General features: G+C 37.1%; 1 protein-coding gene across 6 annotated transcripts in view; it reads left to right on the top strand.

The window, feature by feature from the left end:
- LOC132825709 (formin-binding protein 1) overlaps window positions 1-24,180 on the top strand; it is a 222,760-nt gene that overhangs the window by 174,736 nt on the left and 23,844 nt on the right. For 4 of the 6 annotated variants that reach the window (XM_060841110.1, XM_060841113.1, XM_060841109.1 and 1 more), the window contains 3 exons: window positions 5,177-5,191; window positions 11,849-11,958; window positions 15,026-15,158. In XM_060841110.1, coding sequence (XP_060697093.1) covers window positions 5,177-5,191; window positions 11,849-11,958; window positions 15,026-15,158 — 258 coding nt within the window. The remainder of the gene's footprint in view (window positions 1-5,176; window positions 5,192-11,848; window positions 11,959-15,025; window positions 15,159-24,180) is intronic. The other 2 variants (XM_060841114.1, XM_060841112.1) reach the window with 1 other exon arrangement.

The raw sequence follows: 24,180 nt of genomic DNA, 5'->3' as shown, positions 1-24,180 counted from the left end.
ATGGTTGTACTGGACCTCCATTTTGAAGGATGCAAGATGAGTCAGATCAGTATGTTGCACGAACAAGATTTATGGTATTTTTTTTCCTATGGACACTGCAACTCAGTACTTTTTAGGTGCAAAGTTAATACAAAATGTGTTTTGGCAATCACAGTAGCTGTTTATGGTTTTATTCCATACTGCAATAAAAATTAGAACTAATTCTCAGTCTTATGAAAACATCAGGGGCTGCATTTTCAGTTTGCAGTCAAGACAGGCATGAGAATAACAACCCCACACTGTGCCAGATGTAGACCTCAATGAGATTTTCAAAGTGGCAGGCTCACTGTGCTCACAGGATGATACAAAGGTGTTGACTCTGCAGAATCAATATGAGGCATGACAAAGTGTCATCCTGTCTGTGCCAATGCAGGCACAGTACAACTCAAGGTGGAAGTGCTGACTCAACATTCCAAACAATTTTTCAAATAAAATTGCCCCAACTGGTCAGAAAACACACACACATGTAAGGCAAGTCTGCTTTGGTTGGCCAGAGGTGTGGAATTCCAAGTCCGCCTACTTTCTCACTGTCCCCATCAGATTTCAATAGTTCACTTCCTAATTTGAAAAATATATTGACGAGCAAGTATTTAGATGCTTTAGGTGTTCATCCAATACTTCCTAGATAATGCCAGTGAAACGCCCTTCAAAAAAAAAGTGGGCCCCACTAATATACATGTGAGGCTGGAAATAAAGCACAATATGGATTTTTTTTCTGATGCATTGGCTTGGGAATAATTGACTTTGCCATTGTGTGCTTAAATGGAAAGTTAATTTCATGCCATGAATATACCACTCTTTGGAGAGCAACAAAAAATTCTTAGGGTATAAATTTACGTTGGTTGTGGAGTGGGGGGAAGGGGGGGGGGTAGCTGAGGAGAAAATACTGTTTATGAAGAAGTTTTGGCTGAAATCTCTGAGGTAGATGTCAAGAACTGTTTTGCTGCTGTGTTAGAGATAAGAATTTGGATCAGTCTGATTATGATTTGTATACAGCTGAAAATGTGTTGCTGGTCAAAGCACAGCAGGCCAGGCAGCATCTCAGGAATAGAGAATTCGACGTTGATCTGTAAACAGCTGAGCTAAATCCATGACAGTAGGGATCTTTCTCTTGCTGGCATTACCAGTTCAACATGTTACTCAAATCTGCCTGCAGCCACATAAATGGAATAAGGTGAAGTATACAGCTACTTTTAAGAAGAGAAGAGGGTATTTCATGTAAATCAATATAATTCCAAACAGATTGCGATTGACTCCTCAGTTTGTATTAAGTCATTTTTGCTTCTGGGATATATGTAAGTCATAGACATGATTCTTGAAAGGAAATAGCTAATTTCAGCTGTAGGGTTCCCTCTGATTTCTATGGAAAAAGAATGAAGTCATTTTTTTATGAAAATGTTGAGATCATCCACAATAGGTCATGCCAGAAATCTGAAAAGTCCAGCCAACAATAAATTACAATCAGATTTAAGATGATGAATAGCATTTGTGAAGAGTAAGTGTTGAATGCAGCGAGCCCAAGTACTGTACCAAACAGATAAAATTGGGTATCGTAGGTTACATAGAAGAAATTTGTTATTTTGCCTACCCTTTGGGGAATTCATTCACTTCATGTAGATCCCTTCACTGTGCCTATTAAAGAATTGGAAAAATAGCTCAGTACGATCTTCTAATCTGTAATATATTGGATACCTACACTGTTGCTATCTCTAAGCAGTGAATTAAGCACGTCTATCTACCTATGTTTTCAGTAGGGTAAGCTAAAGGAGAAATGTAATGGAGTGAAAGGAAAATTGATGACAGCAAATAAACATTTGATGATGTAACTTTTGAGAAGGCATGCTGATATGGATTCCGCGTTTGGGGCATTAATTCACAGCTCTGAATTTTGTAGCGGTAGTTAAAATAGTTTAGATAATGAACTAACGTCTTCTTGAACAGCACTTATAAAACTTAAGATCACATCTAACTAACATTAGGATTGCGGCTAGTCTAGGTACTTTTTGTAAACATCTTTTTCTGAGGTAATGCATCAGTATTACAATATTTTACAGTAATGTTAGCCATAATTGAGTCTTGCATAAAATAATTTATAATTTTAGTTTAAATATTTGAATAAAGTAAATTAAGTTTTGAATCCAAAATAAATACTTTGTGCTTAATGTGTAGTGATCTAAGACCAGAAGGATGTACGCTGTAGAATAACATTTGTGTTTATTTAGAATTTAGATATTTATGAAGATTTGTCATTCATTTTCCAATTAATTAATTCCTAGAATAATGGGCATCACTGGTTTGGCTAGAATTTATTGCCTATCCCAAGTTACCTTGAATTTAGTTGAGGTCTGTTTGTTTGATTTTGTTATGCATAGTTTTAATTTTATTTTTGGTTCTGTTTTAAATACCTGATAATTATTATTCTGACTTGATGTCACTTGAATTATTAACATGCTAAGCAAGTTTGAAAAGTTTAAAATGATTTTATTCCATTGAACTTAATTTAAGGATTATGTTTATGTTTGATACAAAAAAACCTATTTTGGTATTTCAGTTTCCTATTTTTAGTTAATTCTTCTGTCCCCAAAGGAATAAGTTCTTTTTCCATTTGAGAGCTTTTAAAGGCAATTTAACAGCATTTTTTATAGCATTAAAGTTTAGTTTAACTAAATTTCAATTTTAAAATCCTGTTTTTTTTCCCCCCCAGGGCACAAGATATGTAGTACATTAAATGTGAAGCTTTTCATGTTTGTGTTGTGCTAGTAGTGTGTCTGTTAGAAAAGCTTCTGTTACATCATCATTGTTCTGGGCTAAGGTTCATAAGGTGGCCATTCTGTTATGTTATTAGAATATAAATAACATGGTTTTGGCAGTAAGGTTTGTGACATGTAAAGCAATATTCTTGGTTGTACTTAATTATGATATGTTGGCTTTCACTATGAATCACTCACCATAAGGGCATGGGAAACACATGCCATTCAGCCCATTCAGCATTTATTCTCCAAATCTAAGTGTCTGTTTTTAAAACACTAATGTCTATAAGGTACAGTGAGGGGGTGGTGGGCAAGAAATACTTAAATTGTCCTTTGGTTTTTGTTTTATATAGAAACCATGGTACCTCGAAGTTAAGCACTTGACTGTAAAAATCAAACTTTGATGTAGGCTTTTACTCAGTGAACATTACTTGATTTTGTTTAGTAAGTATTTCTAGCTTTTAGCCAAGTTGGTGAATGGAGCATTATTTGAAAGCAGTGTTTCTTCATTGTTTGTCCTGTTTAGTTGAAGTGGCATTCGTTGTAGACTGATCACAGAGTAATATTGAGAGTATCTGTGGGCATGAGTTTCAGCAATAGTTAGAACATTACTGAAAATTTTACATGTTTTTGAATATTCTTTAATTGATAGAAAAGACTCTGCTTGATTCTCATATAGTACTTGCAAATTATCTGAATAATGTAGTAGAAAAACTGTGATGTGACATGAAAATGTAACAATATCGTCATTCCAATAAATTGTACTTGCAAGTTTAAACTTGCATCATGAGCACTTTGCCTTGGAATTCAGTAGTCTACAGGCTCCAAAATCAGTCACAACATATCTGACACATTTCCATTAATCAGGCCACTGGTAGTGTACTACATTGTAAAAGATGGTATATTTTGATTCTGTATAGGTGAAATGTGGAAAGGATTGAAAATGAGAAAATTGAGCTCTCTAGAATTTAAACAGTGTTGGATTATCCTTATGATACTGTATGGAACAGAGGATAAGGAGCAGAAAATAACATCATTTTTATATTTCATTAACATGTATGGGCGGCACGGTGGCACAGTGGTTAGCACTGCTGCCTCACAGTGCCAGAGACCTGGGTTCAATTCCCAACTCAGGTGACTGACTGTGTGGAGTTTGCACGTTCTCCCCGTGTCTGCGTGGGTTTCCTCCGGGTGCTCCGGTTTCCTCCCACAGTCCAAAGATGTGCAGGTCAGGTGAATTGGCCATGCTAAATTGCTGGTAGTGTTAGGTTAGGGGTATGGGTGGGTTGCGCTTCGGCGGGTCGGTGTGGACTTGCTGGGCCGAAGGGCCTGTTTCCACACTGTAAGTAATCTAATCTAATCTAAGTAATCTAATCTAATCTAATCTAATCTATGTATCACACACTAATTCACAAGCAAGTAGTAAATAGCACTTTTCCTAATCAGTGATTTGTAAACAGCTAATGCATATTTTCCATTGCATATTCTGAAGGCACTTCAATTGCATGATGATATGAGAAGTATCTGCTAAAACATGAAAATAGTGATTGTGGCGAAGAGAATGAAAGACCTGGGATATCATTTTGAATATCACTGATAAGCTTGCATTAGACTAAATTTGCAGTTGTAATAGCACTTGTCAGAAAGATCAAAGAGAATATTTATGTTGTAACTAGAAATTAGGAATGTAAGGATGATATTTGATTTGCAGCATATGATTGTCTTCAAGCCACTGCAATTATGAAAATATGACCGTGAATGCAAGTTAGATTGATCGAGGGAGAAAGTGAGGACTACAGGTGCTGGAGATCAGAGTTAAGAGTGTGGTGCTGGAAAAGCACAACTCGTCAGTCAGCATCCGAGGAGCAAGAGGTCAACATTTCGATTCATCAGGATTCACTCCTGATGAAGAGCTTACGCCTGAAACATCGATCCTCCTTCTCCTTGGATGTTGCCTGATCAGCTGTGCTTTTCCAGCACCCCACACTCAGGAAGTTAGATTGATGTCTTAGAATTTAGCTTAGTCTTTGGTAGAAACTTTACAGAATCATGTTTCTGAAAGTAAACAGTGCTGGACAAAGTCCAGTAAAGTTGATTGTATATAGCCTGTAGTAGAAATAGACATAATGTTCTGACTGTTTCATTCTCATACTGTTCAAACCTTGCACTAATATTGTACAGTTTTTTTACTGTACGATAATATAATTTTCACATTCTCACGGATCATTTTAAGATGGCTTCCTTATGAACCAGGTTCACTAACGTTCACAATGTTCATTCAATACAGATAATTCTTAAGAAGAATTTTCAAACGCATAATCATCTTCTACTGACTTGTCAATTTTTGTTTTCTTTTTCCAACCTTTCCTCTCCAATTTTGCGTGAAGCTTTCTCTCAAACTGGTAAGCAATGTTGGATTTTGTGTGTCTGTTCAAGTTCTAATATGATTTACCAATCCTGTTAACCACTTGTGAAGTAAATTGTGGTGATCTTGTATTTGTCTTTTGTCCATGTCTGTTTTGTTTTGTCAGAAAACTTTGAATGTACAGGCCTGGAATCTAATTGAGGTGATCATGGTATCTTGGTTTTAATTAAAGCTTTAAGCAATTAACGTGCAATTAAAAGTGCAGCATTTTTTTCTGTTGATCTTCATATATCTGATTTATAATGCTAATAAACTAAATAATTTGTATGTATTTTGTGTGATAAGTTTGTGTATCTAAGCACATATTTAATTTTACTTGTCCACGTACAGACTCCTGGTACATTAGTCCAAGTACGTCATCTGTAAATAATCCACATATGGCCTACATTGAGGTTGGATTATAGAATATTTTCTATATTCTAAGGTCACAATACATGCAGGTATTGAAAAAGGAAAGTTTACTATTGACTTCAATTTATTTTCCATCAAAGTAGAGTGGGGTCTACAATTACTTTTACACTTTTTACACAGAGTGGTTCGTATTGGAATTAACTGTCAAAAGTAGTGGTGGACGCAGGTACAATTAGAATGTTTAAAAGACCTTTGGATAACTACTTGAGCAGAAAAGGTTTGATAGGGATATGGGCCAGACATAGGCAGGTGGGGCTAGTTTAATTTAGGAATATGGTTGCCATGGACCAGTTGGACCAAAGGGTCTGTTTCCATGCTGTATGACTCCTCTGACTTCAGTTCTTTGCCTGTCACTGACCTTTTGAGAAATCTTGCATACCCTTACTATATTTATCAGAGTATTCATCATTCATTGTTGGCAACTTATATTTTCCTGTTTCTGTAAAGGTGAAGAAAAAATATTTAAAACCTTCCTTAGTGGATTAGGCTAGAATTATTCTTTTCTTCATATACACTGAGGAAAATATGTCTCTTGTAATGTCAGTTATTGAAGTTTGAGCAGTTTGAACCATAGATTCACCCTCAAAGAAGGAGTAATGAAATTGCAAGAGTCCAAATTTGAAGAGACTGCACTGATAAAGGTGACAGAGTTAACAGAATTCGCTAACAGAAACATGATCCCATGAATTCAAGCATGAATCTCAGTTGTGCTCTTGTATTATTCATATTATCTGGATAGTTGTCAGAATTTTAACCAAATTTTGTAAAGTAAGTGTCTCTCATTTATTTTGCAGATCATTATCTGAAATCCTTTGTAGAAAAAAAAACTAGTCTGGTATTGAATGTCAAAAATTAATTTTATCTTTTCATGTTCAATGTGTAGTTAATTTTCTTAAAAGTGGTTATCTCTTTCCAATAATGCTGCCAAACACTTTGCAAAACATTACATATTTTTCTCAATGCTCTCAAAACAACAGGATTCCTTACAAATCTGAGAATTTGTCTCCCAAAGTTATAATTAGGTAATCTAAAAGAATAGCATTCATCCACTTTCACAAACTCAAAACACGTATATCCTAAATTGACCTTATTTGCAATTACTTCATCTGTACTTTGAAAATATTTCTTGAACATTTATTTTCAATGGGAGATCTTTTTTCCATTTGGCAAAAGAACAGATATTGAAGGGACATGCTTTTCTTCGCAGTGAAACTAACACTCCGATCTGATTAAGAAAGCTAGAAGGGATGCCGTAGCTTTGGGGTTTTCAATATAATGGGGTTTTGAAGTTCTAATGTCAAGTGAAGCAAAGAAGTATAATACGTAACAATGAAGCTAAATGGTCAGTCTAAATAAAAAGCTTCTTTATGCTCCGTGTTCAGTGAACCTTTATCACAATTTTGCATGCAGCCAGTATCTCAGAATTGTTAGAGTGCAGAAGAAGGCCATGTGGCCCGTTGTGACTGCACCAGTTCTCTAAGCATTTCTCTGTCGTCTTCCTTTTCCTTGTAACTCTGTGCATTATTTCTATTTAAATAATTATCTGTTGTCACCTTGAACGCCTCAGTTGAACCTGTCTTCACTACCCTTCCAAGTAGTGTATTCCAGATCCTAACTACTGCCTCTGTCAAAAAGCTTTTTGTTCACCCAAAATGCAAAAATGCCAAAACTGTACCATCTGGCTCTCAATTCTTTTATGAGTGAGAAGTTTCCACTAATCTGCTGTCTAGAACTGTCATGTTTTTGGAAACTTCTTTCAAATCTCCCATTATCTTTCCCCTCTACAAGGAGAACAGCTTCAGTGTTTTAAGCTTTTCACTTAAATGAGGTGTTTCATCCCTTAAAATGTTTTATAAGCCTCTTCTGCACATACTTTAATGCATTTGCATCCTTCCTATAGTATAGCACCCAGAGATTGATGCAATTGTCCGGTTGCAGACTAGCCACTGTCCTACAGCAGTTCATCATAACCTCCTTAATGCTCCTGGAATATTTTATGCTTTCTTAATAGCATTTTCAACCTGTCTGACCACTCTTAATGACTAATGTACATATACACCCAAGTCTGACTGCTCCAGCACACACTTTAGAATAGAGCTCTTTACTTGATAACAAGCAGAGAATGCAGGTAAAACTCTGGTCTGATAGCATCTGTGGAGAGAGAAACAAGAGTTACCATTTTGAGCCCAAGATGACTCCTCTTCTGAAGTTCTGAACAAAAGTTATTCTTGACTCAAAGCGTTAACTCTGAATTTCTCTCTCTACAAATGCCATCAGACCTGAGTTTTTCCAGCATTGTTTGTTTCAGATTTCCAGCATCTATAATATTTTGCTTTTGCTCTTTTTCATTTATACTGTCGCTCAAAGTTTATACAAAGAGATTTCAAGATTGGACAAATCTGAAGGGCATATCTGACACAGTGTTCATAAATAAGACCATACCTTTGGCAGTAATTTAAGTGATGTGTAGTGTATAAATAGCTAGGTTGCAGAATAACAAAAATGATTTCAAAGTTATTTCTACCTTCTGTTATTCCACAGGCTCAAAGCAGGATTTTAAACACTTATTTGACAAAATACATGAAACATTTAGAAAAATTCAGCACCTTTTGTTTATATACAATTCCTGGCCAAAATCTTTTGAAGCTTTCTTCCCTACCTGTCCCCATCCTGTATTGTATAACCCGAGAAGTAAGTTTACCATTACTGCTTGTTGGCCTTTAATGGGCAGAAGCAATATAAATTTAATTTCTGACGGGGCACCTCCACCAAAGTCTGCTTCTCAATAATCTGGCCTAGATAGGGAAGTCCAAAATTAGAGGGTATAGATTTAAGGTGATGAAGTAAAATTTAAAGGGACCTAAGGGGCAACTTTTCACCCAGAGGTGATGCATGTCAGGAATGAACTTCCAGAGGATGTGGTGGAGCTGGGTACAAAAGTTTAAAGGGATATGGGACTAGATTAATTTAGGATATCTGGTCGATATGGACAAGTTGAGCTGAAGGATCTGTTTCCATGCTGTACATCTCTATGGCTTGCAACAAATTTCATGAATGCTCATATTGTAAATTGTAGTGTATCACAGAACAATAAAGTTACTGTGCTGTGCATTGAAATGAAAATATACAATGTAGTATGCAGAATTTATACACTACAGCGCAAATATAAGATGGCACAGAATTTAATTGCTCTTTATATTTAACGATCGAATGGAAAGTTTGCTCCTCCTGGGTACCCACGTTTTGGGTATGTAAAAATTTTTGCATTTTGGTTTTGCATAGTAGAATTCAATCTCCAAACAAGAATACAGTGTTCAATTTTCTAGTTTCTGCAAAAGATGAATTAGCCTCTTTAGAGTAATTAAAATCACTTAAAAGTGCAAACAAAGGTGTAATGAGTTTTATCACTAATCTATTTCATGCACCTCTGTTCACACAAGAAAAAACATTAGAAAGGTCTGATTGGAAGTGTTTTAATGATCATTGACAGTAGTGTCAGCATTACTGAAACGTTTGTTTCAGTAACCTCACCCATTCATGAAACTGCTATGTGAAAATTTTTAAATTGCAGTACACTGTGAATGGATTTTCAATTTAGAATTAATCTAATTCAAATTTGGAATGATGTTTAGTCTTCAGCTTTAATTTGTTTAAAACCTTTTTTTGAAAAACAATATATGAATTGATATACACACAATGACATTATGAAAGCAATGAATCTTGGCAGAAATAACTTTTTATGTGTGAGAATGTATTTGAAGTACATGTAGACCTTCATCTGCAATTATGCTTTGGGTTTAGTGTGTTGTTAATGTTAATGATACCTGGCAGAGCTTAGAGCAAACTTACTGAATGTGTAAAGCTGCCATCAAGAATTCCTTCAGCTCATTGACCAGAATTTTTTTTTGTATTTTCACCTTCATTATATGGTTAGTTACCTGATTCAGAAGCAGGCAAAAAAAAAAGCCCAAAGAACTGTGGATGCTGGAAATCAAAGAAAAACAGAAATTGCTTGGAAAACTCTGGTCTCGCAGAAACTGTGAAGAAAAAGCCGGATTAATGTTTCGGGTCCAGTGACCCTTCTTCAGAACTAGAGTTTAAAACTAGCTTTCTCTCAACAGATGCTGCAAGGCCTGCTGAGTTTTCTCAGCAATTTCTGTTTTTGTTTCTGATTTCAGCATCTGCAGTTCTTTATTTGTTTGCTTAATGTTTAATTCACTGCTACATCCCTTCCCAGGTATGCCCATCTTAATCACCTCTAGCTGCACTTCTATTAGAAGCAGGCAACCTCTGAACTGCTCCAGTGCTTTAAACCTCTTGGAATGGGAATATTGGGGCAATAAAAGCTGACAAATAAAGGAGTTAGTCTTCTGTAATGCCTGCATTCCCTTCTGAATTATTTGCTATGGATTTGTCTCTTTATTATCTTTGTGTGGAGTGGTATCCACAATAAAGATATCGTGAAACCCTTTGTTATCTTTTAGCACTGCACTCCATAGTGTACACAAAATTCATCAAGACTGAACTACTTGCACAGGAGAGGCACAAGAACAAGATTAAAAAAACAGCAGTTATTCAGACTTTGCATGTTGTTTTCAACAAAATCTGCACTGTGGAATATTACTTTTCACAGTATTAAAGAACATACATGCACTGCAAGGTGCAGTAAAAATTGAGTTACATAACTAAAATATTGTACATTGCTTTAAGTGACTAATTTAAATTTTGTGGAAGTGCATGCATCAGAAAGGGAACACTGCAGATTAACTTTCCCTCTTAATGCTTTGTTGTACCTTTTAAATGCACTAATTGTTGTATGAAGGTAAAGACTAATCAATTAGCCAGTGCTACTTTTGGAATTATTGTCACTCAATCTATACTCATAAATGTTATTCATTTAAAAACATCATTTACCAGCATTACTTTTAATGTAATCCTTTCCTGTCCAGGCAATGCACAAAAATCTTTCTGGTTTGAAGTTGGAATTTTAGAATGTACCTCCTCTATGATTAAAGAGCAATGGAATAACATATCAGGTTTCTCTGAAATTAATCTAAAGTAATCATTTAGCCTGCTTAGATTTATTTTGATTTCTCCAAGTGTGACAACATTCACTTTGATGGTTAGAAGCAGCTGCTTATATTTTTAACAATTTTAATTTCTATGGTTTGCTCTTAATTATAACATGGCTGGTATCTTCCAAAAAAAAATGCTTGGACTAAGTCTGAAAGTATAAGAATTTGGAGGAGGGTAACCCATCATCTATAAAGATAGAACAGCCCACCAAACCTTCAGCAAGTAGCTGGGCTTTCTACCAGAATTAGGGATAAGAAAATGGCAGCTGCCAAGAGCTGCCAGTCAATTCAGAGTTCAGAACTCCAGCAGTCCCATGCCAAAGGCCATGGCTGGACTAAATTGGTCCCTCCTTTCACATTCCCAACATAGATGATTATCCATGGAAAAGGTAAGTGGTATTTGAGGGTGAGCGGGGAATAGACGATTGTTTCTGGTGTTCAGGATTATGGGAAGACTGGGACAGGGGGATTGGACGCAGGGGTAAATGATGGCTCTCAGTGACCACAACCTGCCCTAGGTCTAGTCCTTAAGTTGTGCAAAGATCAAGGGCACAGCTTCCAATTGATAACTGCGGCCCAGTTCACTTTCTAATGTTGTTCTGGAAGATATCTCGTGACTGCATTGTCCAGCGTTGAGAACATGGAGCACATACTGTAAAATATCCATCGGAAATGACAATTAAATTCCCCAGTGTTTTTGGGGTCCTATGATAGTGGGATGCTGCCAAAATTGCAAAAGAATTTCAACTGGCAACTGATTCATATTTTATGAAGTAATTGGAATACTATGAGTAAATGCACACAAATATTCGTGTGTGAGAGTTTCTTTCTACTATGTCAGGAATCCTTTTCTGAACTAAGCACAAAACGTTATAGGAAACAATGCACCAACTCCAAGTCAAATGAAAAATATACTTGATGAATGTCTGTATCTAGTTTTAATTAACTGGTTATTAAAGCAAGCAAATGGCCTGCACAACAGCCCTAAGGCTAAATTATTTTAGTTTTGACGTATTAGAACTCCTGGACAAGAAAGGTTTTTCTTTACAATGACTGTCGCTTTACTAAAGTTTGGCACCCAGACAAAAATATGACTCCAAAAATATAAATCCTGCTTGAGATACTGACTTTGATTGTGATTTACATAGGGCTCAGGACCAGAAGACTTCAGCAATCTTCCACCTGAGCAGCGAAGAAAGAAACTTCAGCAAAAAATTGATGAGATTAACAAAGACATCCAAAAAGAATCTGATCAAAAGTAAGTGTGATGCTTTACATAAAACAGATGGATTTTTTTTCCATTTGTATTGATTGCTCACCATATATGAGGCATAAGTCAAAACGTGTGACCAAATACTCTCCACTTGAGTGGATGAGTGTTGAAGCTTAACACCATCGAGGTCAAAATAGTCCACTTGATTGATACTACATCCACAGACATTCACCCCCACCACTACTGACTTTCGTATCAGCAGTATTTACCATCTACAAAATGCACAATAGAAATTCAGAACCTTCAAAGTTTGAGATCATTACCATCTAGAAGGACAAGGGCAGCAGATAAACGGGAGCACCACTACCTACTAGTCCTCCTCCAAGCCACTTATCACCTTGTCTTGGAAATATATTGCCTTCCTTCGTTGTCACTAAATACAAATCCTGGAAATCAGTCCCTGAAGGCATTTTGGATCTACCCAAAGTACACAGACTGCAGAGGTTCAAGAAGGTTCACCACTACCTTTTCTATGGTAAATAGGAATGGGCAATAAACTACAGAATTGTTATAGCATAGGAAGAGGCCATTCAGCCCATTGTGCCTGCACTGGTTCTATCACTTAATATCTACTCCTACCTTTTCCTCAAATCCCTACACACTATTTCTATCCAAATAATCATCCAAGACTTTAGATCGTCTCAATTGCACTTGCCTTCATCTCATTTCCAAGCATTCCATACCCTAATTAGCTGCGTTAAAAAAAAACTTTCATCACTTCTGCTTTGTTTTTATGTTACTTTAAATCTTTGCCCTCTTATTTTTTATCCTTTTATGAGTGGGAATCACAATCCTTTCCAGCCTGCTCATGATTTGAAAAACCTGTACCTAATCTCCTGTCAGCTGCTTTTTCTCCAAGCAGAGCACTCACAACTTCTTAAATCTATCCTAATATCTGAAATTTCTCATTCCTAGAACCATTCTTGTACATTGCTTCTGCACTGTCTCCAAAGCATTCACATCTTTGCTATAATGCGGGTCCCACAACTGTACACCATATGCAGCTGAAATTTGACAGGTGTCTTGTTCAAGGTCAACATCACCTACCTTTTCTTGTACTCCATTAATAAAGCTGAGAACACCGCATACTTTAACTGCCCTCTCCACATGCTCTGTTACCATCCATAAATTGTGCACGTATACACCCAAGTCCCTGAAAACTTCTACACTCTTTAGAATTGTATCCCAGATGTTGTATTTCAATGTTTTCCAGCCAAAGTGGTACATTAGCCCAGCCAGCAACACCCACGTCCCATAAGTGATTTTTCTTTTAATGAATGAAAAAGACTTTAAGGTAATGACAGTACTGGCAACAGTAATTATCTGTTAAATGTCTATAAACGCGTTTCACATCTTGAATTTGAAACTTGGATTAACTATCATTTTGCCGTTCATCTCCCTTCATTTGTTTCCCAGGAAATATTTCAGCAGTAGTTGATTGTTTTTAAAAACAAAAATCTTAGAGAAATAAGTATTAAATCATTAAGTATTTGGTGAGTTGAGTCAACAAAGAAGTGTCTTTTTACACTGAATTTTGACATTGGATTTATTTTAAAATTTTGCATAATTTGTATAATATTTCTCAGTATTCTCAAATATCAGTATCAAAGAAGAAGGCAAGGAGACTTTACACTTTATCAATAAAATAAACTAGTTGTTTAAAGAAGTTAGAAGAGATGGAGGCAGACATTGTTAACTGGGCATTTTTAAAAAATTAACGTTATATTAAAAAATTGCTTGGAGATCTCTGCTTGAAGTGTTGGATTGTCTTGAAAATCCAAAAAAATTTGCAAAGAAATCTTTTGGCCTAATCCAGTTATTTTAAGTATTTTTTCAAAGTGTTGCTGTTGAAGAGATTCACACATGTTAGAGTTATTGAAAGTGAAATACTTTTCAGTTTTGGCATACGGTATAATAAAGTCCATTTTTGTGCTTTACGTTCAACCACAGTTCGTTCAGCTCCACAGTGCCAGAATGAAATTTAATTTTCTGTATCAACCTTATCACGTCTAATAGTACAATTTATTTTGAAATTGCCCAAATTCTATTCATATAGTGTCATAGCAACAGAAAAGAAACTATCACTTGCACATTATTGTTTAAGCTCCTGAGTCAATGTGGGGTTTTAATGTGTTGTGCCCAGATTAATAGTTTGGACCTCTGAATTACTGGTGTAGCGATACTACCATTTCATGATCAGGAAGAAAAATGAATTACGTATCCAAATTGGAGATGTCATTGTTAGAAGGACTTGTAAGTTCAGTATATTGAAGAGTAAGGTTATAGAGGATCATAGACCAAAGATTGCTTAAAATTATGGACATGAAGTTCAGTAGATAGAAAGTACTGTAATGGTCATGTCACTCGACGAGTGATCCAGACCCCAGGCTAATGTTCTAGGATGTGGTTTCAAATTCCACGTGGAATTTAAATTCAATTAGTGAAATCCAAAAGTGAAAGCAAGTCTGAGAATTGGTGACCATGAAGCAATGATCCGTTGTCATTTGGTTTACTAATCACTTTTATGGATTTACCTGAAGACCACAGTATGCCAGACCAAAATATAATTGACTCTTAACAGCCTTCTGATGAGGCCTAGTAAGCCGCATGATTCAAGGGCAACCAGGGTTGGAGAATAATGCCAGTGACACCCACATCCCATGAAAGAATAAACATTCAAAGTGTGAAGTCATTGAGACAGACATATCTGGAGAGACAATACACATGTGTAAAGAGCAATCCAAAAGGATAGTAGAAAGTTGGTCTATGTTCTCAAGAGACAGTGCTTTAGGTAAATGGAACCTTGTCCAGCATCCAACAAAAACAAAGTGCTTGAGGAACTCAGTAGATCTGGCAGCATCTGCAGAGAGAGAGAGAGAGAGAGTTCATGTTTAAAATCCTTTGACCCTTTTGATGTGCATTTGTCTAATTTTATTGCAAAACAAATAAATGTCCAGTAATCTGGTAACTTTTACCTTAATTTGGTTAGTTTGAGTGAACTCCAACTGGAACATAAATTGGCACACTGAATTTATATTTTTTAATCCACAAGAGATGGTTTAATGAAAATGAAGGATGCATACATCAAGAATCCACAACTGGGTAGGCCGGAGACTGTGGATCCCAAACTGGCAGAAAGTGAGCAAACAATTGAAAAACTGCGACAAGAAAGTCAGAAATTTGAGGTAATGTATGAATGATTTGAATAAATAAGTTTTGTTTTGTATTTTCCGGACCTATATGAAACCACTATAATCTCTAAATCTACCTGTATCCTTTCTGGTTTGTATTCCTGAACCATTAATCCTGAAATAAATGTTACTCGCGGGTTAATTTATCAACATGATAAATAATGCTTAGCAGAAAGTTTTGAAAATAGTTTACCTTCTACTATTTAATTAATAAGACTTTCCATCTAAATCGAATTGTGCTGCTTGTTAACATCTTTTTAATAAGATAAAGATGTTTCTATATTTTCCTGCATGCCACATTATTGGAGCTTTATATAGATCCTATAGTCTCAAGATCAATTGAGCAAATTGACACCAATTAACATTGAATAGTCTTTTCTGCGCAACATGGTTTTATGATTTGATTTAATGAGAAGGAAGGTCATTGTTCTGATTTGTTATAAATGATTGTTGCTTAGTAGCAAAGCCAGCTAAATTGGATTTAAGCAATGTTGTACTTTGTTTTTGAGAATCAAAGATGTGATTTTGTTGTTTTGCCTGTTACTTTTTCACAAGTAAATTTGAATTCACAATGCAACACTATAGAGTTTTTAGAAAAACTATATGGTGAAATTTAGTGACCTCCATTGTGATGAATATGGTGCCGTGGGAGCATATACTTTGGAGGGTAAAAACTGCTACCTCCCCATCTTCATCCTAATTAAATCTGAAGGTAACAAGCTTGTGGACTGGCTTCCAACACAACTGCCAGTTGACCCTTTAAAAGGGAAATTAATGCCTGATTTAGGGTTTTGCCTCATTATCGTTGGTATTAACATATAAGCAAACAGGAGATGTCACTGTGCAGGGATCACAAGAAAACAAGTGCAGGGTTGCTTGCTGATTCCCAAGAGGTTACATCATACAATGATGCTTCTTGCTTGATCAAGGGACCTGCATTGGTAAGAAGAGAAGACACTAAGCATCATCCTTTTGCCCTTGACACCTCCAGTCCATTTGTTCACCCCAACCTCCCCTTCACCATCATTTATCTTTGATCTGGGTCCAAAGACAAAGCTTTCCTTGTGACATTGCCATTCAGAAGAGCTAGGAACTCTGAATGAGCAGGACTTATATCATCAAGGGTCCTTCATTGCAGGGTAGACCTGCCACCATTTATCTAATTCTACAGTGATGCTTTTTGCAACAGTCCTTCCCCAAAAACAGGCAACATGGGACTCTTCTTGTGTCTTCAGTTGACAAGAGACCCCATGACCTCCATTAATTCTAGCCAAAATTCTTTTATTTAACTATCATCATTGTATCCTCCTTGTCAGTAAACAAGATTGGAAGGGCATTGTTGTGTTCTCTGAATGCCACACAGTGGTCAACTATTAGAAGTGAATAAAGTGAAGTACCTTGCAAACTTGTCCATCTTGCATACAATCAAATCTGAGCCAAGGAAAATAAATAAACTTGTGGCAAGAAATTAACCCAGACAAGGATTAAACTAGGATTTTGTTCTAAATTATTAAATGTTGCATGTTGAACTATGTTATCATTTAAGCACTGCTGACCAATATTTGTATTCGGTGGTGGGAACTGCCATATTTAGAACAAGGCTGCTAAGTTGCATGTATTGAAGTTGTAAAAATGGCTGTTCCATGTTGTAAGATAATTGAAAACTAATTCTTCTCTTTATTTGTTAAAAATGTGTGAATTAATTATGTTAAACATATATAGAAAAAGTTATAGCCATCAACCTGTTATCAGAAAAAAAAGCCTTACCATAATTATAGTTGTCGAACATGAGGAAGTTTGCCATGTAAATTTATATTAAGATCCTTGGCCGCTTTTAACTTTACTGCTCCACTGAGATCTAGTTATTAATTTAGAAGGTTTTCATTGTTTTTGATCCTCAGGCTTATCCATCTTTCTCTCATAATCAATAAGCTTCTGTGATTTCCCATATTCCAACAAAATGATTACAAAGCTCTTGCCCCTGATACTTGAGGATCATGTGCCAAAGCATTCTTCTAGACATTGAAAAGCTTCCTTAAAAATAAGTTATTGCTGTTAATGTAGGTAATATCAACATCCTGGGGATTACCATTGACCAGAAACTCAACTGTATTTGCCACAAGTACACAGTGACTACAAGAGCAGGTCAGAGGCTAGGAGTACTGCAGTAACCTACTTCCTGACTCCCAAAGCCTGTTCAAAACCTACAAGGCACAAATCAGGTCTGTGGTAGAATACTCCCCATTTGCCTGGGTGGGTGCAGCCCCAACAACATTCAAGAAGCTTGACTCTATCCAAGGCAAAGTGGTCCATTTGATTGGCACCGCATCCACTTCCTCCACGACAAGATTAGATTAGATTCCCTACAGTATGGAAACAGGCATTTGGCCCAAATCCACACCGACCCTCCAAAGAGGAACCCACCCAGACTGATTCCCCTATCCCATATTTACCCCTCATTAATGCACCTAACATTATGGACAATTTAGCATGACTAATTCACCTGAACTGCACATCTTTGGATTGTAGGAGGAAACTGGAGCACCTGGAGGAAACCCATGCAGACACAGAATGTGCAAACTCCACACAGGAGTGCAACCCGGGTCCCTGGTGCTGTGAGGCAGCAATACTAACCACTGAGCCACCGTGCCACCCATGGCGCTGCACTGCAGAAATGCACCAAAGATCGTTAGACAACTCCTTCCAAACCCTCTACCAGTCCTTCCAACTAGAAGGACAAGGGCAGCAGATACATGAGAACAGTATCACCTGCAAGTTCCCCTCTAAACCACTCACCATCTTGAGTTGGAACTATATTATCATTCATTTGGTATTACTAGGTTAAAATTTTGGAATTCCCTCCCAAGGGCATTGTCGGTCAACCTACATGTGGACTGCAGCAGTTCAAGAAGACAGCTCACCATCACCTTCACAAGGACAACTAGAGATGAACAATAAATGCTAATGAGCCAATGATGTCCATATCCCACAAATGAACTTTTTAAAAAATTTCTGGTTAACCTTTTCAGTGGTGTTACAATTATTGTTATTTCTGGGACAGGTAGGACTTGAGCACTGATCCAGAGGTAGGGACACTTTCACAGTTCTCACAAATAGCAAGTTGCCTGACTGAATAATCTGTTTTGATGACAGTGGTTGAGGATTCATTTTTGTCAGGGACATTGAAAACTTAAAACTTAGCAATATAGCTAGGGAAACAGAACTCCACTGTTTGCTTAAGATACTAAACCTACTTATGACTAGAAATGGTTTTAAAATAATTGGCTAAAAATCCAGAAGTGAGAGAGGAGATTTGCAGAACAAATTCCATTCAATGAGGAATTGAAAATATATTTGATAGTTTTGCAAGCTTTTCCTAAGGACCACTGTTCCTAATTGCTTAGCTCTTTCTAATGGTAGACCAATTGGTTGCCTCCTTCCTGTGTTGAATGATTCAAAGTTTTAATGATTTAGATGTTAGCTGAACTGTTCCTTCATTTGATCTTCCTTCAGGTTAAATATTGGGTAAAGCTAAAATTTTAAACTATGTAGATGAGCTGCTGGTATTGCACATTAATGCCCTGAAACATGATATTGCTGCTTTATCAATAAATTTGTTTAAAATGTCTAAAACTGCTTCCAATCTGTGCAGAATATAGAAGAAAAATGGTAAATGTATTTTTTTATTAGGACATTTGTGAATGATTTGTTACGTATATTTGCTTTCTTGTTTCTCCCCTTCTGTTTCATAGAATAGTCCAATTCTCTGCATTCTGACTATCCACTAATACTTCAATCAGTTGACCCTTATTCTGACATGAGCACGGAAATTAGCTTAAGTTGTTTCATGGAGCACAACAGAGCCACAATTGCTCCAGTTATTTGCACCATCACAAGGACTTGCTTACTCCTTCCTCTGTAGCACTGGTCTTCATTGAACCTATTCCCACCTTCATAATATTGCCTGACTTTGCCCTTGCATCCACTCACCCACAACTGAAACTCTAATTTGTTTCTTTGTTACTTTATTATCTCTAGTTTTGACTATTTCAGCACACTCTTGGATGGTCTCCCATGTTCTGCCTTCTATTAACCAGAGTAGACAAGTAGGAGGCTGGAAGAACACAGCAAGCCGGGCAGCATCAGGAGATGGAGAAGTCAATGTTTCGGGTGTAACCCTTCTTCAGCTGTCTACCTTGGATTCCAGCATCTGTAGTTTGTTTTTGTTTCTATCAACTAGAGGTCATCAAGAATTCTGTCGATGTCCTAACATGCACCAAGTCTCTGACCCTGTCACTACACTTTTCACTGACTCAGATATCTATGCTCATTTATTCCTTGCCTTCTTGTACAATCCCAATTTTAATCATTTCTATATCGGTGTTTGCATCTCCAATTGCCCAGTTCCTAAGGTCTGAATTCCTACTCCTACACATCTCCACGTCTCTTCCTCATTTCTCAAAACCATCATTTTGACCAAGCTTTTGGTTGTCTAACTTAATATCTTCCTCTGTTGCTCGGTATTGTATTTTGTTTTATAATGCCTCCTGTGAAGAGACTTAGAACATTTTATTACATTTAGAGATGCTGTACAGGTATTTGTTATTGTACTTGCACACAGTTTCCATCAGGAATTTCTATGATGCAATTATTTAATTAATCCCCCATCTTAGCTCAAAATGTACAAGTCAACTGGACTGCCTATACAACAGTGAACAAGATTAGCTAACTTTGCACAACTGAGAGATCATCAGTCTGGGCATTGGTGATCTATGTGACTCTGTACTATTAAATCAAAAACAGTAAGTGAGGTTCATGTTTTCTTGATTGTACAAATTAACATTTCAGCTGTGTGAGACATGGGAGATCCAAACCAGAACTAAATAATAAACAAGATGATTATCAGGCTGTGGTAATTTTTAATCCCTGATGGTAAACATTGATTTTTATTAAGATTACTAGTGCAACTGGACATAAAATATTATGTGCGCTGAGATTTACTTACAATACAATTGAGATGACACACAAAAACCATTATAATCCCCTGACCACTAACTCGGCAGTTAGTTAGTTTATCAAAAAAACACTGAACCATCACTTTATCCATACTGCCGAATGTTGTCAATTTTAGCCATCATAAAATTGCTTATCATTGCCTACTCATTAGGAAAAGCGCTTAACAACGGTAGAAGTTTGTCCATAACAAATTTAAACAGTACTTCACAAATATCTGTCTTTTGTAGGTGATTTCTAAGCACTTTATAAGGGATTGAAACATGCTTTTCTGAATTTTAGATTAAAACCTAGAACAAGCAGTGTAGTACCAAACCATACAAAAGAAAAGATTCCACGTTTGTGCTGAATAAACTGGTCTTTAACAGGACAGTGATATAGCAGGCCTCAGTACTTTTTCAGATGAGGGAGCGAAAATCTAATTTCATTGGTTTTTAGGTGAGAACATATTTAGGCTCGTCACCAATGTTTTCTATCGTCAAAAATTCTGTGAACGAATGACATTAAGATCAAATGTAAACAGTTACTTGTTTGAGGTGCTGGAAGTGTCTTAACCCAATCAAAGTCACAACTTCAGTAGAAATGGGGAGAAGGTTGAGTACTTCCAGTTCATTAAAATAACATGTTGACAAACATTGGTGCCAGCTTAACAAACCAGGATTATCTCCACAATCTTAATTGTGCAACTGAGCTGAAATATGTAGTTGACCAGCGCTTCACCAGAGGGAGGGAGGCAAAATTTAGGCCATCAGTTCAAGCCATTCCTATACATCTGGTACCAAGATTCACAGTCAAGAACAGAGTTCTAGGAATTAAGTCAGACACCAAGTACCAACAGTTAAATAGTTACTTACAGAAAGATAGCAAGCTTAAAACTTGGCCTGTAAACACATTTTACACTGAATCAGGCCCCAAGATTATAATTCAACATTATTGTGTCCCCTGGTGTCTCTAAAGTCCAAGTTTGACCCCTCAGTTTAGAACAGGAAAAGAAACTAGCCAAAATATTATAGAAACATTCGGTTATGCTATTACATGCCTCTGTAGCGAGTGGGATTTGAAATTGGACTTCCTGATTCAGAGGTAGGGACATTACAACTGCACCATAAAAGCCCTACCAAATTTATGTGCAGAAGAATTAAACAAATGTTTCAATTTATGCACATTACAGTAAAATTCACTCTAGATGTAGGTCACCTCTCTGATCAGCATTGGCTAAAAATTAAATCAATTTAGACTGCTTGATTGGTTGCCAGAAAGGAAATGAAACACCAAAGTTAAATCTTAGATTGAAACAAAAAATGCCATATACACCGAGCAGATTAGTCAGCTTGTGGAATTAGATAAAACCGATAAATTCTTGGTTGAAACGAAAGGTAGCTGCTGAAAACTTGATCAAATGTTTCTGGTTTTAAATGTTGAACAATTGTATTTCAGTTTCTGTTTTAATTGTATAGTTAACTGAAATTCTCAAAACTTTTAATAAGTATATTTGCAAATTCATTTCAAGGCCTCAGCTGAATAATGTGCAGTGATGCTGTTTCAAAGTTGGGAGTTTTAAAAAAAAATGTTGATTATTGTACCCAAAGAGGACTGCCAATCTTTCATATTGTGTTAAGACTCTCTGTTTTACAAAATTGACTACGCTTGTTTAGTTGAACATCATCTTCATCCACAGTAGCCTCACCTCATGTGGCTTCAAGCATAAGAGCTCAAATAGTGTGATCCTGTTTCCCCCAAGTCTTAGATCGATCAACAATTTCTGATTCTCAACACGAAATTCAAATTATGTACAAGTAAAAGACATTCTCATGTTTCAATTTTGACATGGGTTGAATTGCATCAATTATCATATATATTAATTAATAATTAACAAATTTTGAAGTTATTTAATTTGATTTGTAATCTATGTTGTTACTTTCATAAGAACATACGAATAGGAGTAGGCCATTCAGCCCATCGAGTCTGCCCCACCATTCAGTAAGGTTATGCCTGACTGAACATCTGAATATCTTTTACTTGCCCCATTTGACACCAGTAATCATAAATTTATCAATCTCTATCGTGAATATGCTGAAAAACTGGTCCTCAGTAGTAGAGAGTTCCGTAGATTCACAACCAGTTGTGTAAAACAGTTTCTCCATATCTCAAACCTAAGTGGCAATCCCCTTATTTTAAAGTTAAGTTCCCTGGTTCTAGACTCCCCAACCAGGAAAGACACCTTACTTGGACTAAAAATGGAAATAGCTGGAAAAACTCTGCAGATTTGGCAGCATTTCCAAGAGGAAAATGAAGTGCTGTTTTTCCAGCTTGTGTTGAGCTTCGCTAGAGTACTGCAATAGCTCAAGATGTTGGCCATGGAACACAATGTATGTTGAAGTGGCTGGCAACAGGAAGCTCAGGTCATTTTTGCAGACAGAATATAGGTGTTCTGCAAACAGTCGCCCAATCTGCATTTTGCCTCCCCAATGTAGAGGAGACCTTATTGTGAGCAGTGATTATAGTGGACTGGATTGAGTGAAGTGCAGGTAAAGCACTGCTTCACCTGAAAGGTGAGCTTAGGACCTTGATAGTGAAGAGGGAGAAAGTAAATAGGCAGTTGTTCCACCTTCTACAATTGCATGGGAGGGTGCCATTGCAGGTGGGGAGGCGTTTGGGATGGAGGACAAGTAAACTGAGGTGTACCTGAGCGAATGTAACCTGTGGAAGGCTGAAAAGGGATGAGGGAGGAATAATTGTCTGGAGGTTGTTGCTAATCATTCTTTGGATGTGGATTCTGATGGAGTGGTAAGTGAAGACTAGAAAGACCATATTAGTGTTGTGGGTGGGAAGAGAAATGGTAAACTGCAAAGTGTGGGAGGTGGGTCGGACATGGCTGAGGGCCCTGTAAACCGTCTCAGTGGTGAATCTCCGTTGAGAAAGAGTGTGGATATTTCATAGGCCCTCTTGGAGAAACTGTAAAATCATTGGAACAAATGTGAAAGAAACTGGTAAAATAGTGTGGAGTCTTTAAGAAGGGAAGGAAGAGTCAAAGTTGAAATTGCTGGAATACTGAACAAGTCTGGCAGCATCTGTTGAAAGAAATCAGGGTTAACATTTTAGATTCAGTAACCCTTCTTCAGTTTTGTTTGCCAAGCTGGGAATTTGTCTTGCAGATGTTTCGTCCCCTGTCTAGGTGACATCCTCAGTGTTTGGGAGCCTCCTGTGAAGCACTTCTGTGATGTTTCCTCCGGCATTTATACTGATTTTTACCAGCCGGTTCCAGCTGTCCGCTGCAGTGGCCGGTATATTGGGTCCAGGTCGATGTGCTTATTGATTGAATCTGTGGATGAGTGCCATGCCTCTAGGAATTCCCTGGCTGTTCTCTGTTTGGCTTGTCCTATAATAGTAGTGTTGTCCCAGTCGAACTCATGTTGCTTGTCATCTGAGTGTGTGGCTACTAAGGATAGCTGGTATAAGAACACCTCTACAATGTATTCACCAAAAACGGATACCCCTGCAATTTCATCAACAGATGCCTAAGGGAAAGACAACGGAATGAGGACATGCCACAACCCAAAGGACTAGCCACACTACCATACATCAAAAACATTTCTGAACTGACAACCAGACTACTGTGACCACTAGGACTCATAACAGCACACAAACCAACAGCCACTCTCAGACAACAACTCACCAGGACGAAGGACCCGATACCTAGCATGAGCAAAACCAATGTCATGTATAAAATCCCATGCAAGGACTGCACAAAACACTACATAGGACAAACAGGAAGACAGCTAACGATCCGCATCCATGAACACCAACTAGCCATGAAACGACACGACCAGCTATCCTTAGTAGCCACACGCAGATGACAAGCAACATGAGTTCGACTGGGACAACACTACTATTATAGGACAAGCCAAACAGAGAACAGCCAGGGAATTCCTAGAGGCATGGCACTCATCCACAGATTCAATTGATAAGCACGTCGACCTGGACCCAATATACCAGCCACTGC

Source organism: Hemiscyllium ocellatum, chromosome 21 (genome assembly GCF_020745735.1).
Source record: "Hemiscyllium ocellatum isolate sHemOce1 chromosome 21, sHemOce1.pat.X.cur, whole genome shotgun sequence".
Lineage (NCBI taxonomy): Eukaryota > Metazoa > Chordata > Chondrichthyes > Orectolobiformes > Hemiscylliidae > Hemiscyllium > Hemiscyllium ocellatum.
The sequence above is the reverse complement of the archived record's forward strand: the minus strand, read 5'-3'. Positions and strand labels throughout refer to the sequence as shown.